We start from the raw sequence: 24433 nt of genomic DNA on the forward strand, positions 1-24433 counted from the left end.
TCACACACTCTTATGTGACTGCTGGCATTTTGACTGTGAGCGAGGGTGGGCAGATCGTGGATGACTCCACACAGGTTACAACAAGTCTATAAAATCAGATCAGTGACATAAGGCTTTGTTGTTCACAATACAACTACTTTTTTAGTTTAAATGTGCCATGATTTAGTCAGGTGTAATATTAAGCAAGAGACACAGTTTCTTTCTTATTTCTAATTGTCTGTCATGTGTGCTGCTGAATATGGCGCGCTTTTACTGGATCCTGCTCTCCTCTAATATCTTGGATTAAATCCCTATAAATTACACTCATCTGCAGAGAAGCTATTGACAAAACACCAGGCAAGGATTGCACGAGGAATGCTGGGACTTCTTGGTTTTCCTCCTCTCTGCGCAGATAGGGGGTGGGGTGCCCGGCTGAAACGGGGAGGAGAATAGTGGGGGGATTTGGGAATATTCTTTGTCTTCACCCCCGCATTACAGCCCTGGACCGAAGGAGGACACAAGCTTCCCACACTAAACTGAATGGGTTGATACTGAAGCGGGCTTTTTTTTAAAGAGGAAAAGAAGGAAAAGCTGCCGGAGAGGACAAGTTTTCGGAGCGGTTGGACGGAACGGAGGATTGAAGTCGCACTTGAAGGTAAAAGACGCCTCAGACAAAGCGTGCTCCAGACGCCAGTACAGCATCACCACGTAGCTCTTTTAGCCTCTGCTAACAGCGCAGCGCTAGCCCAAGTTTTCCCTCTGAACCGCTGCAGCTGGGGCACGACTTCATTTTTGACACTGGCGTTTTAATTTCGGCGCTGTAATAAAATTAACACACGGCCGTGACACCACAGAGGAAAATGCTCTTTAAACGCAAACTTTTACGGGTGTTTTCGCGCCCTAGCCCACAGCAGGCTAAGTCGCGTTAATTAAGGTTCAAAACTGCCTGCCCTGTACTGATTTATAAGCATTACAAGTAATGTCATATATCTAAAAACGCCGTAACAGGTTTGTCGTTTCGAATTGTTTTTGCTTTGTCTTGGTTTAAGCTCCAGTATGACTTTATGTCGGCTGGGTTTGGTGATGGAGAAACGCACAAGGAGCTGGGACGCATGGATAGCTCCTTTTTACTTTCCCCATGGAAGTAACGTTACTACATAAAAAAAAAAACTCTGAATCACGGAAAGATAAATCCCATAGCTTAATTTGTCTTATTTTTCCTTCTTTGCCCGTACAGTTAGATTAATGTTTGACCATTAATGCCATCAGTCCCCATGGCTGTGGGAAGCATGTGGAGCAGAGCGTTGTGCTCCATTAGCCACCAGGATGGGTTGTTGTTTTCTTACTTTTCTGTGTCAATTGGATTAGATTGCCGAGGCAGCAATTGATAGAATATTTCCTCTTTGGCAGCTCTAATCCATGAAAATAAAGAACGCCTTCCACACATACATTTTTTTTTTAAACATTTAAACAGACATTGGCAGGTAATATGAAGGACGCATGGGTTAACTGGTTATTTTTTTTCATCATGTTTCAGCACCCACAGTTTCCCAAAATGAAAATCAGTCGTCTCGTTCGGGTATTGTGGTCGTGGCATTTTCCCCAAACCCGGGGCCTCCCAGCCGGAGGGCTTTGGGATGGAACAACGATAACTAGTCTCCCAGATGTGAGATCCACAAAGCCTCTCTGTTCTGCAGGGCTCAGTCGCTGCTGTAACTGTCTGCCAGCCTCGCTCTTGTTCTATTTTGCTCATTTCTTGGAAGCAGGACTGTGTTTTAAGTGCCTTAGATAAAGGGAGGCCAGTGCCCCCCCTCATGGGACATGGAAACAGGCAAGACATGAAATCCTGAACTTTCATGTGTGTTGAGGTCTAGTTTCAGAGGCTGTAACGGCATTTCTTGGCAGAGACGGAGAGGCGTTTTGTTCGGTTCAGTACATCTATGTGTGGTTAGGCACACATCAATTATAGGTCACATGATATTGTGATAACCTGTTTTTTTGTGACATAGTCAGAATTGGATGCATCTTATTCAGTGGCTGTTTCTGTATTAAATGCAAATACAAAGCAGCTACATTGGGAATCTCTTGAACCACTGTGACACATACAAACAGTAGGTTGCTTAGGTGGGGAAATATCTTAATGGCAAATTACATTTTTTCTTAGTGGCTCCTTACTTGAACAAGCCACAATAGCAGTGTCAGAGTGTCCTGTTGTTGGTTTCTACTCCTTTTTAGATGTCTCCTGCAGCATGAGGGGAGGGCCATAATTATTTGACCAAAGAATTGGCGGTAAATATTTTTCAATATGCATGTTCAAATTGAAACCACAAGCTCCCGCTCATTTAGTAAAGTCACTCAACTGGTTTTCAGGTGTTTGCAGCTGTTTCCAAGGAGCAGCTGTGAGAATGTCTCTCTTCATATGTATAGTATGTATAGCGAACATGCTGCATTTTCTTTTGTATGAATATATTGGCTGTACCTCACTCTAGTTGGTGATGTGAAAACTAATCAGACACACACAGACACAAAATCAATACGCTCCTCCAAAAATCTGATAGAGTAGCCACTTAGTAAATAGAGGGAGTAATTTTCGATGCCAGTCTGTCCTTCAGCATTTACTGACTGGTTTCGACTTAATTTTTGCAGCATAATGGAAATTCAGTGCCAGCTGTGCTTTAATCCAACCTTTATATATCAAGGGACCTTCTCCTCTTTCTCAACAATATTCTGTATCACATCTTTGGAATTAACACACATTCACTCCTTCGATGTGCCCAGTCCAGCCTGTTGCCACTAATCATCTCTGCTGCAGCAGTGAAGTGCCTTGCTCAGAGGCTCAGCACAACTCCTTGACATTTTGGGAGATCTCTTCTCATGACAAGTGGATGACAATTTGTCACTTGATTTGTAGTGCATGTATTTTTTATGAACTGCCTGACATAAATTGCCTTTCATCGCCTACATTCTTTTTTTTCTAGACTTCTACATAGGCTTTTTTTTTTTTTTTTGTCATACCACTCATTACAGATAGAGCTGGGTTGTCTGTTGGCCGCTTCTCTTGGTATGTTGTAAATTTATTATTCTGAAGCGTAGTTCTGCACCAGTGGAATTATAATAGTATACTACAAGTGTTGGAGTAGACGAGCCTATTATGTTCTTTGTGAAAGCATGATGAGGTTTCCTTTGAAGTCTCAAATTCTTGACAATGCAAGGAGCAGTACTGATTCAGACTGATTGACAGTACTTTTTGCTGATATTAAGTATCTTTCAATTTGAAAATCACAATGCAAAATATAAACAAGAATCCTGTGGTAAATCTCTTTAATGAAACATTTAAATAAATGCATCAATGAAGAAAATATTGCAAACACAAAATAATAACATGAGACAGATACTGTCAAACAATGTTGCTAGAGAATAGCCTCTTTCATATTGGAGAGGGAAGTTATGAACATGCAGATATCCAGTATTTAAATAAGAAAAAAAAAGCAGATCTCTATCCAATATATTGGTAATCACTCTGGGTTTTTACGGTGTTACAGGGCCAAGAGCATGCAGGTTTTCTTTTCAACCACTCAGTACACCGGGTGGTTTCAGTAATTAGTTGCTCTGCCTGCTTCTACATGTGTACTTCATAGCTGCTATAGAGTTTGATTAGAAGGAAAAGTTGTCGGTCTTCTTTAGCACATGGTTGGACACAACTGGTTTAGAGCAACATATAGGCAAACCTGAAAAATCCTTGAGGCAAATGTTGCATGTTACAGCATGCAACTCGTTTGCTTGTAAAGAAATATTAAAACTTGGCAGTGATCAAATGGATCCGTTAGAATCAGTGCCATCATTTTGAGTTTTAACGCTCAGTCTCTGTTGCATCTAGTGTATTTACTGAGCACAAGACTGGTAGCATAGTTTTATTGTGGTGGATAATTACTCCTCAGAAGTTGGTAAGAGGTTGGTCATAAATGGTGTTAAACCACAGGAGTCTGTCTTTGGTTGAGAAGTGTTCCACTGTCAAGTCTTCATCTTCGCCATCTGACTCTTATTATTATTATTAATTGTAGTAGCAGTAGTGTTACTTTTATCATTAGTGCAACTATTCTCAGCATATGAGCCTAATATTTGGTGTGCTTTTCAGTGGTTGTGTTGTTCAATCTTAATAAAATCTTTACATGAAATTTGAAGGGCCCTGTCTGAGGCAGCTGGGCAAGTCTACTTTTGCATTTCACATTGGAGAGAAGATCCTGAGCCATCCTTTATGACCCATTTGTTAAAAAATCATATCAAACAGTCATAATGAGCAAGGACATCATACAGACTGCTGAATACAACTCTTGATATTCACTGGTACTTGAACTAGTGCGTTTTTGTAAAGGAGAACCTACAGTACATTGCCTGGTTGAGTTTCAGAGCACATAGTGACGCATCAGAGCAGGGCTTGCGTCACTTTGTCTCAATCAGACCATCACGCCACAGCTCACTGTCTGGTTAGAACAGGATTTGACTTTACAGCTGTTCGATAACAATCTTTACGTGGCTGCACTCTTTGACAGTTGGCAGCTTTTCAAAATCTACCCTGGGTCCTTGTCTCAGCATGCCCTATTTGTAATGGTGAGAGGAGCCGCCTTTACATGGGAATTCTCACACTAATGTTGTGTCTCCACCTAGTGGCTTTCAGCTAAAATTGCTACACCCACCACTGTTGTTAGTGGCTTTCAGAAGTTACTATGCCACTCTGCACTTTCACCAGCCAAAAGCTTCTGCGCAACAAGACGTAATACAAAAGATAAGCGGAGATTGTAACAGCATGCATTTGTTTGTAGATAATATTTATTTGAGCAAGTCACTGGTGAGACGATGTGGAAAGACCAATAAGATAAGCACAAATTAATTATTTCAGGTGCCTTTTGTAAACTACAGTGATTTTTTTTCTCTTAAAAAAGGAAATGCTACCCACCAAAGTGGCCAGTAAGAGTGAAGGTTTTACACACCACTCTTGATTTCTGCCCACATTTAACAGTTTAGTGGAGGTTAATGTCAAGCCCTGTATACGTTATGTCTATTTTGTTAAGAAACGCTGTTTTCAAGCCAACTGTACATATCAGTTTTTCCATGACCCGATATTATGTTAGGTCTGTTTTTAAAATGTCATGTCTGTTCAGAATGACAGCTAAATATGAATACTGTCTTGTCTTTCCATGCAGATTTGAGAGGCCTCCCCTCATCCCAGAGGCACAATGAGCTGGAGCTTCCTTACACGTCTGCTCGACGAGATTTCCAATCACTCCACATTTGTAGGCAAAATCTGGCTGACGCTTCTCATTGTCTTCCGCATCGTGCTGACAGCCGTCGGGGGAGAGTCCATCTACTATGATGAGCAGAGTAAATTTGTCTGCAACACACAGCAACCTGGTTGCGAGAATGTGTGCTACGATGCCTTTGCGCCGCTCTCGCACATTCGCTTCTGGGTTTTTCAGGTGATTATGATCACCACCCCCACAATAATGTATCTGGGCTTTGCTATGCATAAGATTGCCCGTATGGATGATGAAGAATACCGGCCGAGAGGGAGGAAGAGGATGCCTATGGTGAGCCGTGGCACCAACCGGGACTACGAGGAAGCAGAGGATAACGGTGAGGAGGACCCCATGCTGCTGGAGGAGATTGAGCCAGAGAAGGAGAAGGAAGTGGTGGAAAAGCCAACCAAAAAGCATGACGGGCGCAGACGTATCAAACGAGATGGGCTCATGAAGGTGTACGTGTTTCAGCTGCTGTCACGTGCCATCTTCGAAGCCTCATTCTTATTTGGCCAGTATATCCTGTATGGCCTGGAAGTGGCGCCGTCGTATGTGTGCACACGCTCTCCTTGCCCGCACACGGTTGACTGTTTTGTCTCACGCCCAACAGAGAAGACAATCTTTCTTCTCATCATGTATGCTGTCAGCGCCCTGTGTCTGCTCTTCACAGTGTTGGAGATCATCCACCTTGGTATCAGTGGCATTCGCGACTGTTTCTGCGCTCCACGGTCTCGACCTCCAACTCCCCGCCACCCAGCCCTGTCCAGCCAGAGACCCTCCCTCTGCCGCCAACCGTCTGCCCCCCCAGGCTACCACACAGCTCTGAAGAAGGACCCGCCTGGAAAGATGGGCTTCAGGGACAACCTGGGAGACTCCGGCCGTGAGTCGTTCGGGGATGAGGCTTCGTCTCGGGAGCTGGAGAGGCTGCGGAGGCACCTGAAGCTGGCCCAGCAGCACCTGGATATGGCCTACCAGAACGAGGAGAACAGCCCATCTCGCAGCAGCAGCCCTGAGTCCAACGGCACTGCAGTGGAGCAGAACAGACTAAACTTTGCCCAGGAGAAGCAGAGCAGCACGTGCGACAAAGGTGAGGATTTTTCTTTTCATACGTTACATTTGTTTCAGCCCAACTATTTGTCAGTTTCCTGATAAATTTTAGTAAGGCCTCTATCTTTACTAGTCAAAGTCAAATAATTAGCTGTGTTTTTATCAATGTATTTTATTGGCATTTTGAATCATCGCATTAGAAAAGGTGAAACAGAAAAATTCCTCAAACATCTTCAGTTTCGCAAAAAGGTTTAATGCATGCTTGAGGTGGTTTTTATCTTTTTAAGAAAAGGGTTAATGTACTAAATGAGAGATGGAAATACTTTACTTGCATGACGATGGTGTAGCGGAGAGTTGGGGAGAGAACCCTGTTAGACAACAAACACAACAGCGGATCACCTGACCGATGATCTGACAAATACTAGCCTATTAACTTGCCACAGAACTATGTAAGAGCCACCGAACTTAAACTTGGAGGTGACAGGGGACAGTGTGACAGTTCACATGACATAGTTCACGGAAATCTACATTCATTTGCAGTCTCTTTTATTTAATTTTCTAATTGTGTTTAAAATATGTTAAACGTTTTGGATGGAAACCCAGCTAACGACTGAGTCCATAGATCATTGTGAATATTGAAATAGTTTTTGTAAAGGAAGAGCCAGAGAGTCAGCAAATGTCGCCAAATTTTTACAACCTATGCCATCAGGGCTAGTGTTGCACTGATTGAATTGTGGCCCACGGGTAAACTGTAGATTTAGGCAATTTTGGGATAGAAAATCAATGTTATTAATAATAATCATGGGTGTGTTGCAGGCTGGAAAGATTAAAATGATAACCATGTTAAGTAAGATACAGAAGAAAATTCTTTGCTAAAATAGATAATTTTCCTCATACTTCCTGGCATTATGCAAGGCTAGGAAGAAGGAATGAGAGCTAAGCCATGTATCATTTCAGGACACTGTGATATTCCTCTATTTAAATTTAGAAACTTCTTTTTAACCTCATTGTTGTCCTGTACTGTTACACTTTGGACTTTGGTGACTATTAATCTGCTGTACAGCTCAACAGCTCCGTAACAATAACCAGTTCAATAAACACCTCAGTTCATTGGCAATAACCATCAAGTGGAGAAAATTCATGCCTTTTTTCCACAAAACCATTATTTCAGTTTTTCTTCCCATTAGCTGAGTTATTGTTTTCGATAAAATGTTGACATTACCATTTTTTAGTGGAACCTGCTGCTGTTTATTCTGTCATGTAAAAGTAATCCCTGCCTTCCCAGGATATTTTGATTGATTTGGATGTATAAAAACAAATTTTATTACTGACATTGATGCTTGTTTCTCCCCAGGTCTCAGAGCCTAGGTCCTCATCCACCCAGATGACAATAAGGACATAAGGGAATCTAAACGTGGAGATGTGTATGTTTGTGAATGTGTCTTTGTGAATTTGCTTGAGGAGGATGAAGTCAGCCCAAGCTTTTCAGTATTAGGGCCAGGATCAAGGTCAAGGATCAAGTCAAAGGAGGATAACAGCATTGCCTATACATTCATACTTGACCCACCAGCCTGTCTAAAGATCCAAAGTGCTTACAAACTGCCGTTGTGCAGCAAGACCTGTTATCTATGCTTCTCCCTCAGGGCAGCTATCCTGTTTGTATCGTTCCTTTTTTAATTTTGAGATTTAGGATTACTAGTGGTTCCATTTTTATGTTTGTTGGAAGTTCAGAGGAGGTGCATCTCAAGTTTGCCTTAGACCTAAACTGGAACTCCATTTTCAGCCATTCCGTTATGGTAAGACCAGGCCAACTGTGATGCAAAAGAAAAACAAATCAAAAATCACACGAAACTGTAAGGGCTGAGTCTTGTATTTTGTGAGGAAGAGAACCACAGCTGAGTCAGTGCTTGTAGATACAGTATGAACTGATAGGCTAAGGGACAAGGCACCACTCATAGACAACACAAGGTACTGAGGGCTCTGTAATACTGACACAGACTTTGGGACATGTTAACTTTTTTTTTTTTTTTTTTAACCTTTCTTCCACGTGTGTCCACTGACATTTTCAAACAGTTTGGACAAAGTCCTCAGCTTGACTGATGACTGATGACTGATGTGAGCTGTGCAGGTGTGACACACTCATTTTTTTCCTATTGTTTTTCCTTGATAAATCGTTGGTTATGTTAGCACTGCAGTCGCCATTCCCAAGTCTGGTGCCAGCCATGGTAACTGGAAGATGCTGGTGGTGCCTTTGTCCAAAGGAATAAAAAAAAAAAAACCTGGATAATGCTTGAAATACATGTAAATTGTGAAATTGTCTTGTATTGTTTAAACATGTATTTGATACTTTGTGTATGTTAGCTTTTGAGTATTTTTGTTCTTGAGGTAAAAGGCTTTTGCCACTGTGGCTGACATTATTCAGTTTGCAAAAAAAAAAAAAAAATAATAATGATAATGATAATGCTCACTGCTGTTATGGCTCTGAATCCCAATATTACCGAGGAACTGTTGTGTATTTAAAACGGTTAATTTTTTCCCCTTTTTAAATGATGAAAATGGCATTGAATCCATCGCATTTGGATATTTTGTTCCTTATTAGCTTCATATTGTCCTTGACCAGGAAATGTTACTGGATCGACACACATTTGAACTGTTGGTGTCCCACCAGAATGTTGAAAAGCTGAAAATGTTTTCATTTTGATAGGACCATAAAATGCCTTGAATGCTCTATACCATGATGCCACCATTTGTATTCTGAATCATACCCACAGTGCCATGAGTGCAAACTCAAATGTCATCTCAAGTTATTTTTTAAAAAATGCCTTTTGTACTTTTTGATACTTTTTGTATTGATAGTATTTTTGTGGTTAGTTTCTAAAATAAACCTTTTCAACACATAATGAGTTTGTTGTAGTGAATTCAGTCTGTTCCTTATATAACTTGGGTTGTGTGATACTCAAACTGTTCCAGTCCCACCAGATTTTCTCTGGTGATTCATGTCCAAAATGGTAACAGTTGTTTGTCTCAAACATGTAGAAAATAAACCATGACCCTTGATTTGTAGTTTTGTAAACACAATGGCACCAGGAAAGTGAATCAGATTTGAGATTGGAGGTGGTTGCAAAAGACGTGCTATATGTGTGATAGAATAAATGAATAGTTCTCCTCTACAGTATGACCAGTTGTTGGGTTTTTCCTCTTGCCACAGTATGAAATCAAAGTGCCTAAAGGTTCCTTGCGGGACATTAACAATGTCCACCAGCCAAGGGCTTGTAAATTTAGGTTGTAACTGGTAAGAATTTCTCTTCAGTATACCACTCTTCAAGGAAACCAGCCACAAATCGGAGGCTTTCACCTATAAATGGTATTTGTCTGATTAAAAATAACAAAAAAGGAGAGAAGAGGACCTGCACGCTGGATTTGATATTTCCAGGTAGTTAATGACAGCAGCAGCTACATTTTGACCTTCATTGATTCTTATATTGATTCTAGTGGTTACAAGCCTGAGCCAGGCACATGGTCAACTCTATTTTATGTGCATGCACCTGTTTTTTGTGTAAAAATAGCAAAAGCGGCAAGTAAACTTTGGAATCCATGAGACACTGGCAATGCATGAAAGTTTTGTGTGTGGATCACAAGGGAAGCTTGTCATACAGGTGAGTGGGGGCCACTGTCTTGGCACCTGAGTCAGGAGCAATGTTATGTGAAGCTGCCAGTGGAGCCTGAGGACTTGTGAGGCATCTGTCTCTCAAACTGTAGACTCTGATGTACGTGTCTTTCTGTGCAGCTGGGCCTTCCACTTCTCTTCCACTCCTCTGCCCAGGTTAGACAGTTTGCTCTCTTCTTAAAAGACAGTAGTGCACACCTTTGTATGAAATCTTCACTTTCTTGGCAATAACACCTCTGTCAGACAAAAACTGACAAGTTTCTAGAGAAAGCTGTTCTCTGCCATTTTTAAACCAAAACCCGATCTCAGAAATGCCAGTGTGTGGCACTGAATCCACTGAAAGACAGATTGATGAAGCATGAGGTGACAGTGTATTTTTTGGACACTGGGGCAATGTTACCAGTGTTTTTCTTGTGTTTTGTGATCAATTTAAAGCCAATGTGATGAATGAAAGTAGTACTTTCTTTCAAAAGCATAAACATTTCTCAGTGATTTCAGAATTTTGAATAGTAATGTGTAGTGTCATATGCAGCCATTGCTACATCCATCACAGACTCTTTTTCCATTCAGAACCAACTGTGCACCTAGAAATAAACATGATTGTGCTGCATTGTTTCATTCCTGTGTAAATACCAAAAGGACCTGTGTATGATTTTTACTTTTATTTATTTATTTGAGATATTTGCTTGCTTTGATTTGAAAAAAAAAAAAAAAAAAAAAAAAAGACAAATATGTTTACAAATTATATACAAAATTGGCTGAAGAGCAAACAAAGTTTAGTACTTTTTAAAGGATAGTAATCAGCTTAAATATTTATCACTTACATTAATGACAAATTCAGAACCCTGCAAAATCAGAGAGCATCTGGAATAGATCTCTGCAATTATTCCCACAGTCCTCGGCAAATACTCCCATCACTCCTGAGTGAAAATCTTTGGTGGAAAAAATACATCTCTCTCTCTCTCTCTCTCTCTCTACATAGATAGATAGATAGATAGATAGGTAGATTTTTTTCAGTTTTGAATGATTAAAGATGCTCAAAAGAGAGATTTCAAGTGCTCTAACATAATTAATATAACACAAAGGCAGATCTTGAGTCAGTTATTGTTTTGAATTTGTGCTTGAAGCAGGTTCTTCCTCTCTAACTGCACGTTGCTACTTTGAATACAATAACTAAGCAAAATAAAACATAGCCCATCATGGTCAAAGTGTCAGGCCATTTGATCAGAAACATATAGATAGCAAGTAGTATAGCAGTAACACATATTTAATACAACTACTCAAGCATCCCCTTGAAGACTTCATAATTTAGTTTATGTTTATGTTTATGTTGGACTTTCAGTGAAACTCTACAGCTCTTACACTTAGAATTTCTTCTCCATATATATAGCTTCTATAGGGGATATGTCCCTGTAATTCTGTTTTGCCTTAAAGAAACAGAAGGATGCACAAATAACCCCCAAGATTGTAAGAATGAGCAGAAAGAATGTGCTGTAAAGGCCCCTCTCGGCTTGGCTGGGAGACAGATTCATGCCAAGGAAGCTCACTTCATCAGAGGAGGGCGAGATGGTTGGTGCGCTCGTTCCTGCAACAAAGGCACAGAAGAAATCATCTGCCTGTGAACAGACTGGCTAACTTCACTTTACTGTTTTTTTTTTAAGCCCAAGAAGGCATAAAACAAATCCACTAGTTTACACTGGAGTAATTTTCAAGCAACTTGAGAAGTGCTGAATCTTTTGTAATTTTTTTTTTTTTTTTTTTTTTTTTTTTTGTGTAATTAAATTGCCTGTAGCTCTGCATCACTTTACCTTCAGGCTCAGGGTTCAAACACTCATGCGGTCCTGAGGCAGGGTCTGGGAATCCATTGCATTTGATGATGGTGGAGTAGGACGCAACAGAGTTCTTGGCCAAGCGGGGAAGTTTAGGGTCTGAGCGATTTACATAGAAAAGGCCAAATCTCTCTGAAAACCCAGTGGCCCACTCCAGATTGTCCATCAGTGACCAAGCCGTGTATCCACGAATATCGACACCATCCAATAAGTAAGCTGCAACATGAGAATTCACATCCTTAACACATGGAAAACCGAATTCAGAAGATACCAGCTGAAATTACATCGACTGTATCGAAAACTTTTTTTTTTAGTTTTAATGTGAAGGTACAAGTGCAAAATATGCTCTGAAGCAGGAAAATCACCATAAATGATCATAATGGTTGCCCTTCACAAAGACAGCTTTACAATCTGATGATAAACTGGATTTTCATGTATAGTGACATTTTTGTTATGGCTTTCAGGTAAATGTTCTCCCTCTTATATATCAAGGTAATTATAAAAATATATTATGAGTTGAAAACTATAGTTTGATACCTTTAAGCACCTGGTTGATGTATTTTTCATAGTAGTGGCTCCTGTGGACGTCATTCAGGTCTATTGGCCCCCGCTCTGACATCCCATTCTCTGTGATGATAATAGGTGGGTTTCCATACTCTTCCTTAATGAAATTAAGAATTCTCCGGAATCCAAACGGTGACACCTTCAGCCAGGAGGAGCCCGAGTCCAGCCAGGTACGATCAGCGATTGTTCCTGCACCCCTGAGGAACACCAGGTACCAGCTTTTCAAAACTTTTTACGTAGGATTTCAGTAATCCGATTGGATTAAATCTGAGAAATGGGTATTTCTAAATTAAATTCGATTTTTAACAGTTAGATTGAGATTCAGGTCAAGTATTCCCATCCTGTCTGCAATGGTGAATTCACAGTGGATTGAGAAAAGTAATGGTTATTATATTTAACCAAGAAAATTTGATGTAACTGGTGTGGATTAATCCACCATTGTGCATGTCATTAATTTTGAGCTTTGTCTTTCATTTCTTATGCTTTCTGTGAAAATCTGAATGATTCTGATCCAGACTATATATTTTGAAAAACATTTGAGGATGAGATCTGTTGAATTTATTACAGATAAATTAGGTTTCCATTCAGATTATAGCATGTATCAGAAAATAATCTGTAGGCAATCATAAACAATCATGTGAATATTGCTTATGCACAAGTTCAAAAGAGCTGCAGAACTATGAAAGGGGTTATAAAATCAAAACCCTAGGAGATTATTCTTTTTTTAGACAACGTGATGTGTGCTGTGCTGTGTAGACTGTTGTTCTTATGGTTTGTGTTGTCATGTTGCTTACCTATCTGCATCGTAGTGCTGTAGGTTTTTGTAGTCCACTGGGAATGCCAGGACAGTGGTATAGTGGTTGAATCCAAAGTAGTCATAGGTACCTTTAATCCTCTTAATCTCCTCAGGGGTGAACTCAGGCAGCCTGGAGAGATTGATTGACTGATTTGAATTTTTTTGATGGATTTAAATGCAGTGTGTCAGTGGTCTTACATGCCAGAAGCACACAGGTTTTAACTCTAGCCAAACACAACATCAGCTTTATCTCACTGATTAGTTCCCCTGTTTGGTGTCTCTTGTTGAAGATGCTGGTCACTGAAGTCAGCTGCTGTAGTTTTTGGCTGGAATGAAAACTTGCATACCCATAGTGCCAAGTGGCACATAATTGAGGACATAAGAATAAGCACAGAGTATTATAACTCACAAAATGACATAATGATGTCACGTTATTTCTGTGCATCCCAGTAAGCTCTTACTATTAAACACATTATTCTTATAATACCACAGACTGAATTTTCTTTTGTTTCTTTTTTTGGCTTTCATTCTTTTCTATGCTCTCTATAATGAGTGTTAAAAGTAAGAAGCCATTATCACAATGTTAACAATGTTTTTAAAACATAGCAAACTTAGCAATGTGTGCACATTCTTAATCATAGTATGATCTTTAATTTGTGAGGAGAGTTCCACTTTTCAAGAGTCTATAGTGTGTATCAACACACGCTGGATAAGTAATGTGGATTAATTAATGTGGATTATTGCTATTTTTCATATTATAGTTTTTTTTGGCTGTTAAATATGAAAAAAATGTATTTATCTGTAAATTTCTTTTTCTTTCTGAACTTGATTTTTTTGGATAGGTTAAATATGTAATTTCCCCGTTGTTTTCTTCCCTGTGCCACTTCAGTCAGGGAAAACATTATTCTCACCAAAAAAAAAAAAAAAAAAAAATCTACTTAAACTACAGTATCTTTGTTTCCTGTTGAGGTATTTTTTTTAAGTACTTTTGTCTCATGGTATCCCACAGTCATAATAATATTGTTTACCTGGATTTTGGCAAACCAGCAGCTAAGCTTCGCTCGCGAATGATTGTCTTCATCATGTTGCTGTAATCTCCATTGTATATAGGATGGGCAAACCAGCCAATATAGAACTGCACCAAGAGAGACACAATGGAGACTTCAACTACAGCTGTTGCTCTGCATGTCTGTTTAAAACGTAAACTTCTAAAAAAGGAGTTTGCATGCAAATCAAAGAACTATAACTATAACTGTAACTGAACTATAACTATCATTAAACCAGTAACACATTGGTGGTATCTCTTGTTGTGTGTCTGACAATACCTGCACCACGCGTCTTGCAGCATCAATGTCCTCCTGCTTATATGGATTTCTTGGCTCAGACCAGTCAGAGTTGATAGTGATGGAGATTAATCCTTTCTGTTCTGCTCTGTACTTGCCATTATAGAGATGCCAGGCTTCAGCATGGGCCTTGATCAGGTTGTGACCCACAATGTATGGAAGAGTGCCTGGTCTAAAACTGATCCCTAGACAAACATGAGGAGTAGGTCAATGGCCACTCATAATTATAAGATACATGTTTCTATCCTATTGCTGATTTAATTAACTAAATATTTTCGTTTTTACTCTTCATGAAAGTCCAGCTTAAGGAGCTTTTAATTATGTGAAATATACAGTCAGAATCCTTACCCTAGCAGTAAAGCTACAATTTGTTTTGCAAATAAGCAATTTTTTTTCAAGAAACAACATTTTATATACATATATATATATATATATATATATATATATATATATATATATATATATATATGATATAATGTTATATTATATAACATTAAAGCGCTCCTGTTTTGCTGAAATTAAACTTTACAATATTTTACCTGGTGCAGCTGCTCCATAGCCATGGCCCACATTGGCTATATTGTAGGGCTCATTAATGGTGATCCAGAATTTCACTTTGTGGCCAAAACGGCTAAAGATGAGATCAGCATAATCCCTGAATCTGTCAATGATAGTATCGTTCTCCCAACCCCCGACATCCTGGAGAGCTTGTGGAAGGTCCCAGTGGTAAAGAGTAATCTGACAGCAAAAGCAAACAAGTCATTAGAAGTCATTAAGGTGTTATGCTTGTAGACTGACCTTTCCACTGTGTAATATATTGCATATTATCATTTTTGCCATGCTGACAGTAGCCACACATACATGAGGTTGAATGTTTGCAGCAAGCAGTGCATCCACCAGTCTGTGATAGTAGCTGAGTCCCGCCTCATTGATATGTTTGTTAGTGCCATCGGGAAGCACTCTAGGCCATGATATGGAGAAACGATAGTGAGTCACTTTAAGTTGCTTCAACATAGCAACATCTTCTTCGACCTTGTTGTAACTGTCACAGGCTATGTCTCCATTGTCGTCGTTGAACACTCGGAGGGGAGTGTGAGCAAACTTGTCCCAAATACTGAGACCCTTTCCATCTGCCCTCCAGCCTCCTTCAATCTGAAAGCAGAATACAGTATATTATGCGGAGAATACAGTGCTGAGAAGTTGAAATATCAGGGGAGGGAATGCAAGTCACTATTCAAGGATTACCAAAAAGGGGATTCTTTTAATGCATTTTAGACATTTGTTATAATGTGGTAACTGGTACTGAAGGAAAATTCTCTTGTTGCTTTTACCGCTCCTTTGGGAGATCACAGTGCATTACAACCAATATGAACAGGATCCCACTGGGTTTACAGTCCTTTTCAGTGGCACCTACGGTAAGTGGATGCTTGCAGACAAGGGGGATTGATTTCGGTTCTTCCTGTTCCCTATGCCGCCTTACTGTCTAAGTATGTAGTGGAGTGTATAGTTTAAGCAAAATGTGTATTGAGAAAGATCACAAGGCAGATGCCAACAAAAAGGGACATATGACAGATATATGAGATAGATTCAGTCCCAAAACACGGTATATGCATGTTGTAAACCTGATAAAGATGCCATCAAAAGACTACGCATCTGACAGCTTATCTCACTTAGCAGTTACCTGGTATGATGCTGTTGCTGTGCTCCAGATAAAGTTCTTGCGAAAATGTCCATACAGTACCCTCTCATCATCTGGCAGAGGAAAGCCATTGTCTTTTATGACTTGGTAGTAGTAGTGAGCTGAGTATTTGGGTGTTCTTGGTCGGTTTGGGTTAGTAAAATCCACACGATGAAACCCAAATCCTACTGTGTACCCATTGAGCCACTCAAAAGAGTCCATGAGAGATGTTGCTATATATCCTTGCACCTTTACACCATCCAGGTCATAAGCTATAAAAGCAAAAAATAAGTTAATGTTAAATATAGAAATTCTGAGAGTCAAAATTAAAACTTAGATGAATTTTTAAAGAAAACACTGTCATTGTGATCATTATTATGAATTATCTGATAAATTTACAATGTATTTGAGCTGACCTTTCAGAACCTCATCAATATATGTCTTGTAGTAGAATACTCTTGCAGTGTCATCAAAAGTGGTTTCTTTGTCTGTAGAAACTCCATTCTCTGTAATGTAAATCTCTGGATCACCATATTCCTCCTTGATCCAGTTGAGAAGCCTTCTCAAGCCCCATGCCACTGCTCTCTGTTTACTGATGGCAGTGGTTGGTGAATCTACCTCCTCTGCCTCTGATAGGTCCTGGTCATGTTCATAGGACTGAGGGCTAAGCCGTGCTGTGATATGGCTTACTATCTTTGTAGTGTAATGATTTATGCAGAAGACATCAGCAGTCCCCCTGATGAAGGCCTTTTCCTCTTCTGTGAAAGCAGGAAGTCTTGACTCTGAAAGACCTTGGAGTTCACTTTTGTTTCCAACTTGCCACTTCATTGCATCTGGATAGTCTCCGTTTTTGAAAATAGGATGTGCGAACCAACCAATTTGGAACTGCAGGGCACGGTCTGCTGCCACCACTTCACGAGGAACATTGACATCTGTGGGTTCAATCCAATCAGCATTGAGGGCAATGGATACCAGACCACCTTGGGATTTGCGGTATTTCTCATCATATGTATGATAAGCTTTGGCATGTGCTTTTAAGAGGTTGTGAGCAACTCTGTATGGTGCATCCCCTGGCATCTTAACATTTGGTGGGATCTGCCCAAGTCCGTATCCTGACCATGCAATTGTGTGAGGCTGGTTGAAGGTCATCCAAAACTTGACTCTATTCCCAAAGGTGGCGAAGCAAAAGTCACAAAAGTCATTGAAGATGTCAATAATTGTAATGTTGTCCCAGCCATTGATGTTTTGCAAAGCTTGAGGAAGGTCCCAATGGTAGAGCGTCACCATGGGTGTGATGTTATATGCAAGGAGATTATCAATGAGCCTATTGTAGTAGTCAACACCTTTTTGGTTCAAGGAAGTTCTCAGACCATCAGGGAAGATCCTGGACCAGGATAGAGAGAATCTGTAGGACTTCACCCTCAGAGCTCGAAGCATGTACAGGTCTTCCTCCAGTCTATTGTAGCTGTCACAGGCTACATTTCCATTAGCACTACCAGGAATATTGCCAGGTTTCTGGGTGAATTTATCCCAGATACTGGGTCCTTTTCCATCAATATTCCAGCCACCCTCAATTTGATAAGCTGAAGATGACACTCCCCAAAGGAAACTGCCAGGGAAGGTACCATAATGGTACAGTTTCTTCTCAAACATGGATTGGTTTGAGAATTTCTCCCAGACAACCATGGATTTAGATGGAACTTCAGAGGGTGGTAAAGCAGGTGAATACCTGGTCAGTTGCAACTCTACCCCTTTAAAGACAGCAACATTTTTTGAACTAAATCCATTACGCTTGATAACCTCAGAGTAGAAATACACAGATTGCTTTGGTGTTCTTGGTCTGTCAGCATCTGCAAAGTTGACATGGTGTAGGCCAAACCTTTGAGTGTAACCATGATTTCCCTCAAAGCCATCCATAAGTGACTGCACTGTAAATCGCTGCACATCAACTCCGTCCAAGTGTATTGCTGTAAATAGAAATAGAAAAACATTACATTTCAGATTTTTATGCTCTGTATGAATTGCTCTGTGGTTTGTGATCACCCTAATGTTAGACACTAACCTTTCAATGCTTCGTTGATGTAACTCCTCATGTATTGGATTCGACTCTTGTCATTTAGGGTGTTCCCTATGTATTTTATGGGCATTCCATTTCCAGTTATGTGAATGGGAACTTTAGTAACATTCAGATACTCTGCAGAGATGTAGTTGAGAAGTCTTCGAAGGCCCCAAGGCGCAGAATAGATCCAATCTGAGGCTGTGGAGGACCATGAAGGGTCAACATGAGCCTGGAAGTCACCCACCCCTTGAGGCCCAGGGATGCAGCCACCAAAACTGTTTTTGACCAAACGGGAGGTATAGTGGTTCAATCCTAAAAAGTCAGCTGTGCCACGAATCCGCTGTTTCTCTTCAGCAGTGAAGGATGGAAGTCTAGCAGGCTCAGAGAAGGGACACCTATTTCTTTTCTGCTCAATCTGAGTCTTAAGCAATGCAGGGTAATCCCCATCTACAAATATGGGATGAGCAAACCAGCCCAACATAAACTGCAGGTAGCGATCTGCGGCTGTGACATCTGCAGGTTTGGAGGCAACCATGGGTTCAGCCCAGTCTGAGTTCAGGGCAATGCCAACTTTTCCTCCCTGCTTCTTCCTGTGTTTATCATTGTAGACATGCCAGGCCTCAGCATGGGACTTCAGTATATTGTGTGTGGCCTAACAGGGGCAAAACAAATGCTGTGACAGGCATTCTAAAAGGAATGAGAGCTTAAATGAAGATTGCAGCATGTCTCATTAGGGAGACCACAGCAACTGTCTTACCTGATAGGAGGCAACCACATAGTCCTTCATCCCAGGGGGATGCTCACCAGTTCCATACCCAGCATGGCTCACCACCCAGGGGCTACTGAAAGTGTTCCAGCTCTTGACCCTGTCTCCAAACCTGGAGAAGCAGAAGTCTGCATAGTCCTTGAAGGCTGCAACAATGGTCGCGTTGGTCCATCCACCATAGTCCTGGAGTGCTTGAGGCAGATCCCAGTGATACAATGTGATAACTGGTTGTATGCCAGACTCTAAAAGAGCATTGATTAGCCGGTCATAGTAAAGAGCCCCTTTCTCAGAATGGCTCCCCTGGTGGCCAAAGGGAAAAATTCGGGCCCAGGAGATGGAAAACTGGTAGGTGTTGACATGGAGACCTCGAAGGAGGTAGACATCATAATCCACCTTGTGATAGCTGTCACAAGCTAGATCAGCTGTCTGATTCCCAGGGACTTGGCCTTTATGGCCAAAACGGTCCCAAATGGTCTCTCCCTTCCCATCTTCTGACCAGCCACCTTCTACTTTGAAGGACTCACTGGATGTGGCCCACTGGAAGCCAGACGGGAATGATTCATTGAGAAACTGATCTCGCTCTGCTGTTGTCTGGGTCCCAAACTTATCCCACACACTCTGGTAACTGTTTCTAAAGCCTGTCTTTCCAGTGTAGTATGGGATACTGTGAGAAGTGAAACAGAGGATGTTAAACCATGTAAATTCATGTGAAACAATTGTATTCATTTTAGACTGTGACATGTCCACAAACAATGTATTTTACCTTTTTGGAAAGTCAGCCATGCCTATCTTACCAAACATATTAACCATGTCACATCCCACAATATCCAGGTCATTGTTGTTCAGAACTGAAGTAAGCAAACAGAGTTATCAGATTAACACAGTCTAGTATATCAAACTTCCCTTTAACCTCAGACATACATACTTGCAGTTACATTCTGGATATGAATGAACTAATGAATAAACAAATTAATAAATGAATGAATTAAATAATGCAAAAATACATTGCTACCTTTGAATTTTCTATATCATGATTTTTTTTGCAAAGGACAGATAATTCAAAGTACTGATCACTGATCACACTGCTTCAGACTTTGATTTGTGTGTGTTCCATAAAAGTTAGTGGAGAAGCAGGTCCTGCAGCTGTGCTCTGCCATACGCGTGATTTTCCTTGCAATCTTTATGAAGAAGATACCAAAAAAATTCACCCGACTCATTGCAGTATGATAACAGTCCCAAGACACAGTCTTTTTTATGATTACTGGGCTGTAAAAGTATTTTCTAATGGGCCATAATTGTTGGGAGAATGAGTCAAATCACAGTTTGGGTTATTAATTCCACCATCAGTGCCTTCAGTCAGCAAAATCATGGTCTATCTGTCACTTTACAGCACTGTTAAATGTTTTTTTTTTTTTTTTTTTCTTAATTGCAGATTGTGCATGAATTGTCTTCAACACTGAAAAGGGTTATTCCACTAATTTCAGCCTAATTTAACTGGCTTCATTTTTGACTACAGTAATGATGAAATTCGTTATGACAACATAACAAATGAAATTAATTTTGATAGGATGGCAGACTCAGAGGTAGAAAAATCACAGGTGTACACAAATGTAAGTTCAATGAGGAAAACACCACCAACCAGCCACAAGCTACAACGTGTGATATCCAATCATCTGTAAAGAAAGTGACCTTGCAAGACATTCCCAAGAGGCTGGAACTGATCGGAGGAACAACTCTGTATATTCATCTTGTATATCAGGATAGGAACCCCTCCACTGGATGTCTAAAAGATAACATAACATAATATAGCATAACGTAATGTAACGTAATGTAACATAACACATAGGAGTCAACTACAGCCAACTGATATGATCATCACTGTAGTGTTGCATATACTAATAAATGTATACATATAGTGTAATATTAGCAGCATAATATTTGTAATGTAAAAGACAAAGAAAATTATTATTGCACCTGTAAGGTTTTCAGCTCCTCTGCAAAGTTTGATTTAGAGGCACAGTTATACTCAATTTCCACTGACAAGAAATCCATCTGTTCCAAGAAAGGAGACATGGCTCGGTTTATTATCACATATAGTATATTAGGCAATACATTAATCACAAAAAACAGTTCAGTTTAACATATGGTTCAGCTGAGAAATCTGTGAAATTTAAGTGAAATTCTCAAGCCAAATTTTCAACCTATGGTGTATGTTTTCTACTATTTAAAAAAAAATCAGATTTTAACGCTGACTACAAGATGAAATCCCTGGCTTAGATGGGTTGGTTTTCCCAGTTTTGGTGATGAATCAAAATGTAATATACTTAAAGTTTTTTATATCGTAAAGGAATACTAGCTTTAGGCACATGCAAGGCCATGAGGGATGAAGGAAAACAGTTAAAAACCAAGTTACTTGGATGTCAAAAGACATGCCCTTTTGCAATTTCTGGGTTTTATTGACTTGGGGACACATACTTGAAGATCTACTCATTTCTGACTGTACTAAATATAGAAAACCTCTTGCTCATGTAATTGTGCACAATTGTTATAAATATTTTTTTTTCATTACCTATACTTGTTGCCATTTAGGAGTCACCTAGGGCTGCAGCCTATTCCAGCAAGCATTAAGCAGAAGGCAGGGGAATTGCCCAGGCAGCTAGCCAGTCTATCACAGGACTAGCACACATAGGTAAACACCTCAAACCTATCCTAGCCACCTTCAAACCAATAGGCATCTCCATATGGAAATGACAAGAGCCCTTGGTAAAAGCCACTAAGCCGTCATGCGAGGCACTACTGATAATTAAGGGCTGGATTCACTGGATTTCACTGAATTTTTCACATGATCTTTGAGCACTTCTTATTGGAAGATTCACATTAGGTAAGGGATATAAAAACATCCTGAAAGATCTTAAACACACCTTGGAACACAATGTAGACCTGAATCAAGAAGTCGAGGGGAAAAAAGTCAGTACCACAGCATTACCTGGATTTGCCCAGCCCTCCAAGAGATAACAATCTGCTGTGCGCTGCTAATAAATGAATAAATAAATAAGCTGCAGAGTTTTATCTTTCAACATGACAACGATCCAAAGAAAATAGCCAACTCAGCCAAAGAATAAGGGTAATAAAAGGAGCAGTATCCTTGAATAGACCAGCCAGAACCAGGACGTCAAACCAATAGATTATCTGTAGGCTGTCCTAAAGTGTACTTTGTGTATGAGTTCCCTTTGCAGTTTTAGTGAACTTGAATACAATGGGGGTTTTGTTTTACTTTTGCAATATATCATTGCAAATGAGTATTCATTTATTTTTACACTGATTTTGCTGCTTACCATTTCCAAAGGAGAGTGAAAATTATGTCTAATCTAATTACATGACCTTATGTTTGAGAACTCAAGGTAATAAAAATTTCAAAGCGTATGAAGACTTTTAATATCCACCCTATGTTGTACGTCATATCAAAGATTCAAGAATCAAGGGTAATGTATGGCTTACTGTAGTTGAAACTTTGATCTGGGAAAGGAAAGCAACGTCACCAGCTCTCAGCCCAACTGACAGACGTGTCCCTGAGCAAAGGAGAAAGCAAAAAAAGCACTCTTATCACAATGAACTTGTAGGAGTGTGCGTGTGTTTTTGTGTGCACATATCTCATTTCCACCAGATCAGGCATATTTAGCAGATACTATTTGCCTCCTGATATTAGTACATAATGAGGTGCACCCCACGGTGAGAGAGAATCTTATTACTGTGCCAAGCTGGATAGAACTGGTCAGATAAGCATAGTAATATACACTTATCATCTGTGTCATAAAGGATAAGATCAAGGGTTTCACATACAAGAACAGATAGTCTATTGGTGATAAAGGTCATAATAGCAAATTATTTCATAAGACAAAGCAGCAACATACTAAATTGAATGAATTTGAAAATAAAGAATATCATAAATAATAGTTAGAAAATAAGTACTGTAAGCCAAGCTCTTTTCAGTCTTGCCAGATATAAATCATTTTAGGATTTAGTGGGTTTTTTAAGGGAAACATTCCTTACGCAATGTGAGGATCTAAGGTCTAAGGATGTAAGCCCGCTGAGACCAATTTGTAATTTGTGATACTGGACTAAATAAAATTGACTTGACTTGTCTTGGCTTGCTTGATTTAAGAAATTATTTTAAAATGAGTAAGTATATGATCTTTGCATAGATTTTATTTATGGGCACTGATTCTTAGTACAAATACAAAAAGTATAGCTTTAATATAGATTAATGGTTAATGTACAGCCAATTATTGAATTAGGGAGCTCAGTCAGTCTAAGAGTAAAAATCTTTAATTCTCTCTAATTTAATTCTCTCCTCTATACTCAGTCCTGAGGACTTACCTTTATCAGGAAACAGGTGATGATAAAGCTGGTAAATATTCCTGTTGAGCTGGAGGATACTCTGGAGTGGACTGGGAGAGCCTGCATGCTGCTGCTCATGCCAGATATCATCCAGGTGGCTCAGTGTCATCCAAGAGTTTGCCAAGTCTCCAAACTCTCGGAAAGCAAACTCTGCATACTGCTCAAACATCTGTAACAGTGCAGGACTTTCCCAGCCTCCATACATGGTTTGTAAGACTTCTGGTACTGCTGATCCATGAAGGACAACCAGAGGCTGAAGGCCCACGTCTATTAGCTGTTTCAGCAGGATACGATAGCAGGATAATACAGCTTGTTGTGGCTGGCTGGACTGGCCTGTAGGAAGGAGATGAGCCCATGACAGAGGCACTTTGAAGTGGTTTGCCCCCCTGCTCCGCACATATTCAAAGTAACTTCTAGAGCCTGAAGGTAAGGGTTGAGTACAGTCAAAGGCGTCATTGACCCCACTGTCCGAATCTTTGGTCAACTGCCTCATCAAAGGGCCTGCAAGAAGCATGAAGTCCTCTTGTCCATTCGCCTTATCACTCCTGCAACCATGCAGACACAAAAGGCTCAGAGAAAGAACCCACAGCAGGTCCTTCATAGTGGTGTTGATGGAATGAACTGATATTGCCCACCGATAGCCAAGCGCTTTAAAGTGCCTTAAAGTGCAATAATATTTTTCTTGGAACCATTGCATAGTTATGTAATCATGATGGATATCACATCTAAGTGGTGTGTATTTTATTGCAGTTGTGTTGATGATTACAGTCCAAAAGACTCTGAACTCTCACATGTCAACTGATAATTGCATCCTTTTTCATTCACATGCTGTAGGCAGTTTCATCTAATGTGTTAGTTACAGCACATACTCACTTGTGTAAAAATCCATCCATTGTCCAAACCGCTTATCCTCACAAAGGTCACGGGGGTTGTGTAAAAATGATCTTCTAAATTTCAAAATAAGACAGATATGAGCAAATAATTAGATATCAGTGGATGATAGTTTTATACAT

At 40.0% G+C, this 24433-nt stretch overlaps 2 protein-coding genes across 2 annotated transcripts; one reads left to right on the forward strand and one right to left on the reverse strand.

Annotated features, from left to right (window-relative positions):
* Positions 1-442: 442 nt before the first annotated feature.
* On the forward strand, positions 443-9220 carry gjc4b (gap junction protein gamma 4b). Its single transcript, XM_030081467.1, has 3 exons — positions 443-634; positions 5181-6360; positions 7675-9220. The coding sequence occupies exons 2-3, from the start codon at positions 5214-5216 to the stop codon at positions 7686-7688; spliced, it is 1161 nt and encodes a 386-aa protein (XP_029937327.1). The 5' UTR covers positions 443-634; positions 5181-5213; the 3' UTR covers positions 7689-9220.
* Positions 9221-11351: 2131 nt separating this feature from the next.
* Positions 11352-24021, reverse strand: LOC115380188 (lactase-phlorizin hydrolase-like). The gene is made up of 17 exons (XM_030081277.1): positions 23400-24021; positions 22521-22591; positions 20997-21074; positions 20712-20805; positions 19786-19870; positions 19014-19686; positions 18260-18908; positions 16614-18164; positions 16201-16469; positions 15381-15671; positions 15059-15257; positions 14502-14704; positions 14205-14311; positions 13175-13306; positions 12354-12577; positions 11796-12032; positions 11352-11572 (listed from the first exon to the last, which is right to left on the reverse strand). Exons 1-17 carry the CDS (start codon positions 24019-24021, stop codon positions 11352-11354), a joined length of 5706 nt encoding a protein of 1901 aa, XP_029937137.1.
* Between the last annotated feature and the right edge of the window lie 412 nt (positions 24022-24433).

Source organism: Myripristis murdjan, chromosome 21 (assembly GCF_902150065.1).
Source record: "Myripristis murdjan chromosome 21, fMyrMur1.1, whole genome shotgun sequence".
NCBI lineage: Eukaryota > Metazoa > Chordata > Actinopteri > Holocentriformes > Holocentridae > Myripristis > Myripristis murdjan.

Coding starts and splice junctions, on each gene's coding strand:
- gjc4b (XM_030081467.1), top strand. CDS start 5,214: ATGAGCTGGAGCTTCCTTACACGTCTGCTCGACGAGATTTCCAATCAC.
- LOC115380188 (XM_030081277.1), bottom strand. CDS start 24,021: ATGAAGGACCTGCTGTGGGTTCTTTCTCTGAGCCTTTTGTGTCTGCAT. Junction 16,470..16,613: donor TATTGATGAGGTTCTGAAAG/GTCAGCTCAAAT, acceptor TTGCTTTTATAG/CTTATGACCTGGATGGTGTA. Junction 11,573..11,795: donor TTTGAACCCTGAGCCTGAAG/GTAAAGTGATGC, acceptor CCTTTGTTGCAG/GAACGAGCGCACCAACCATC.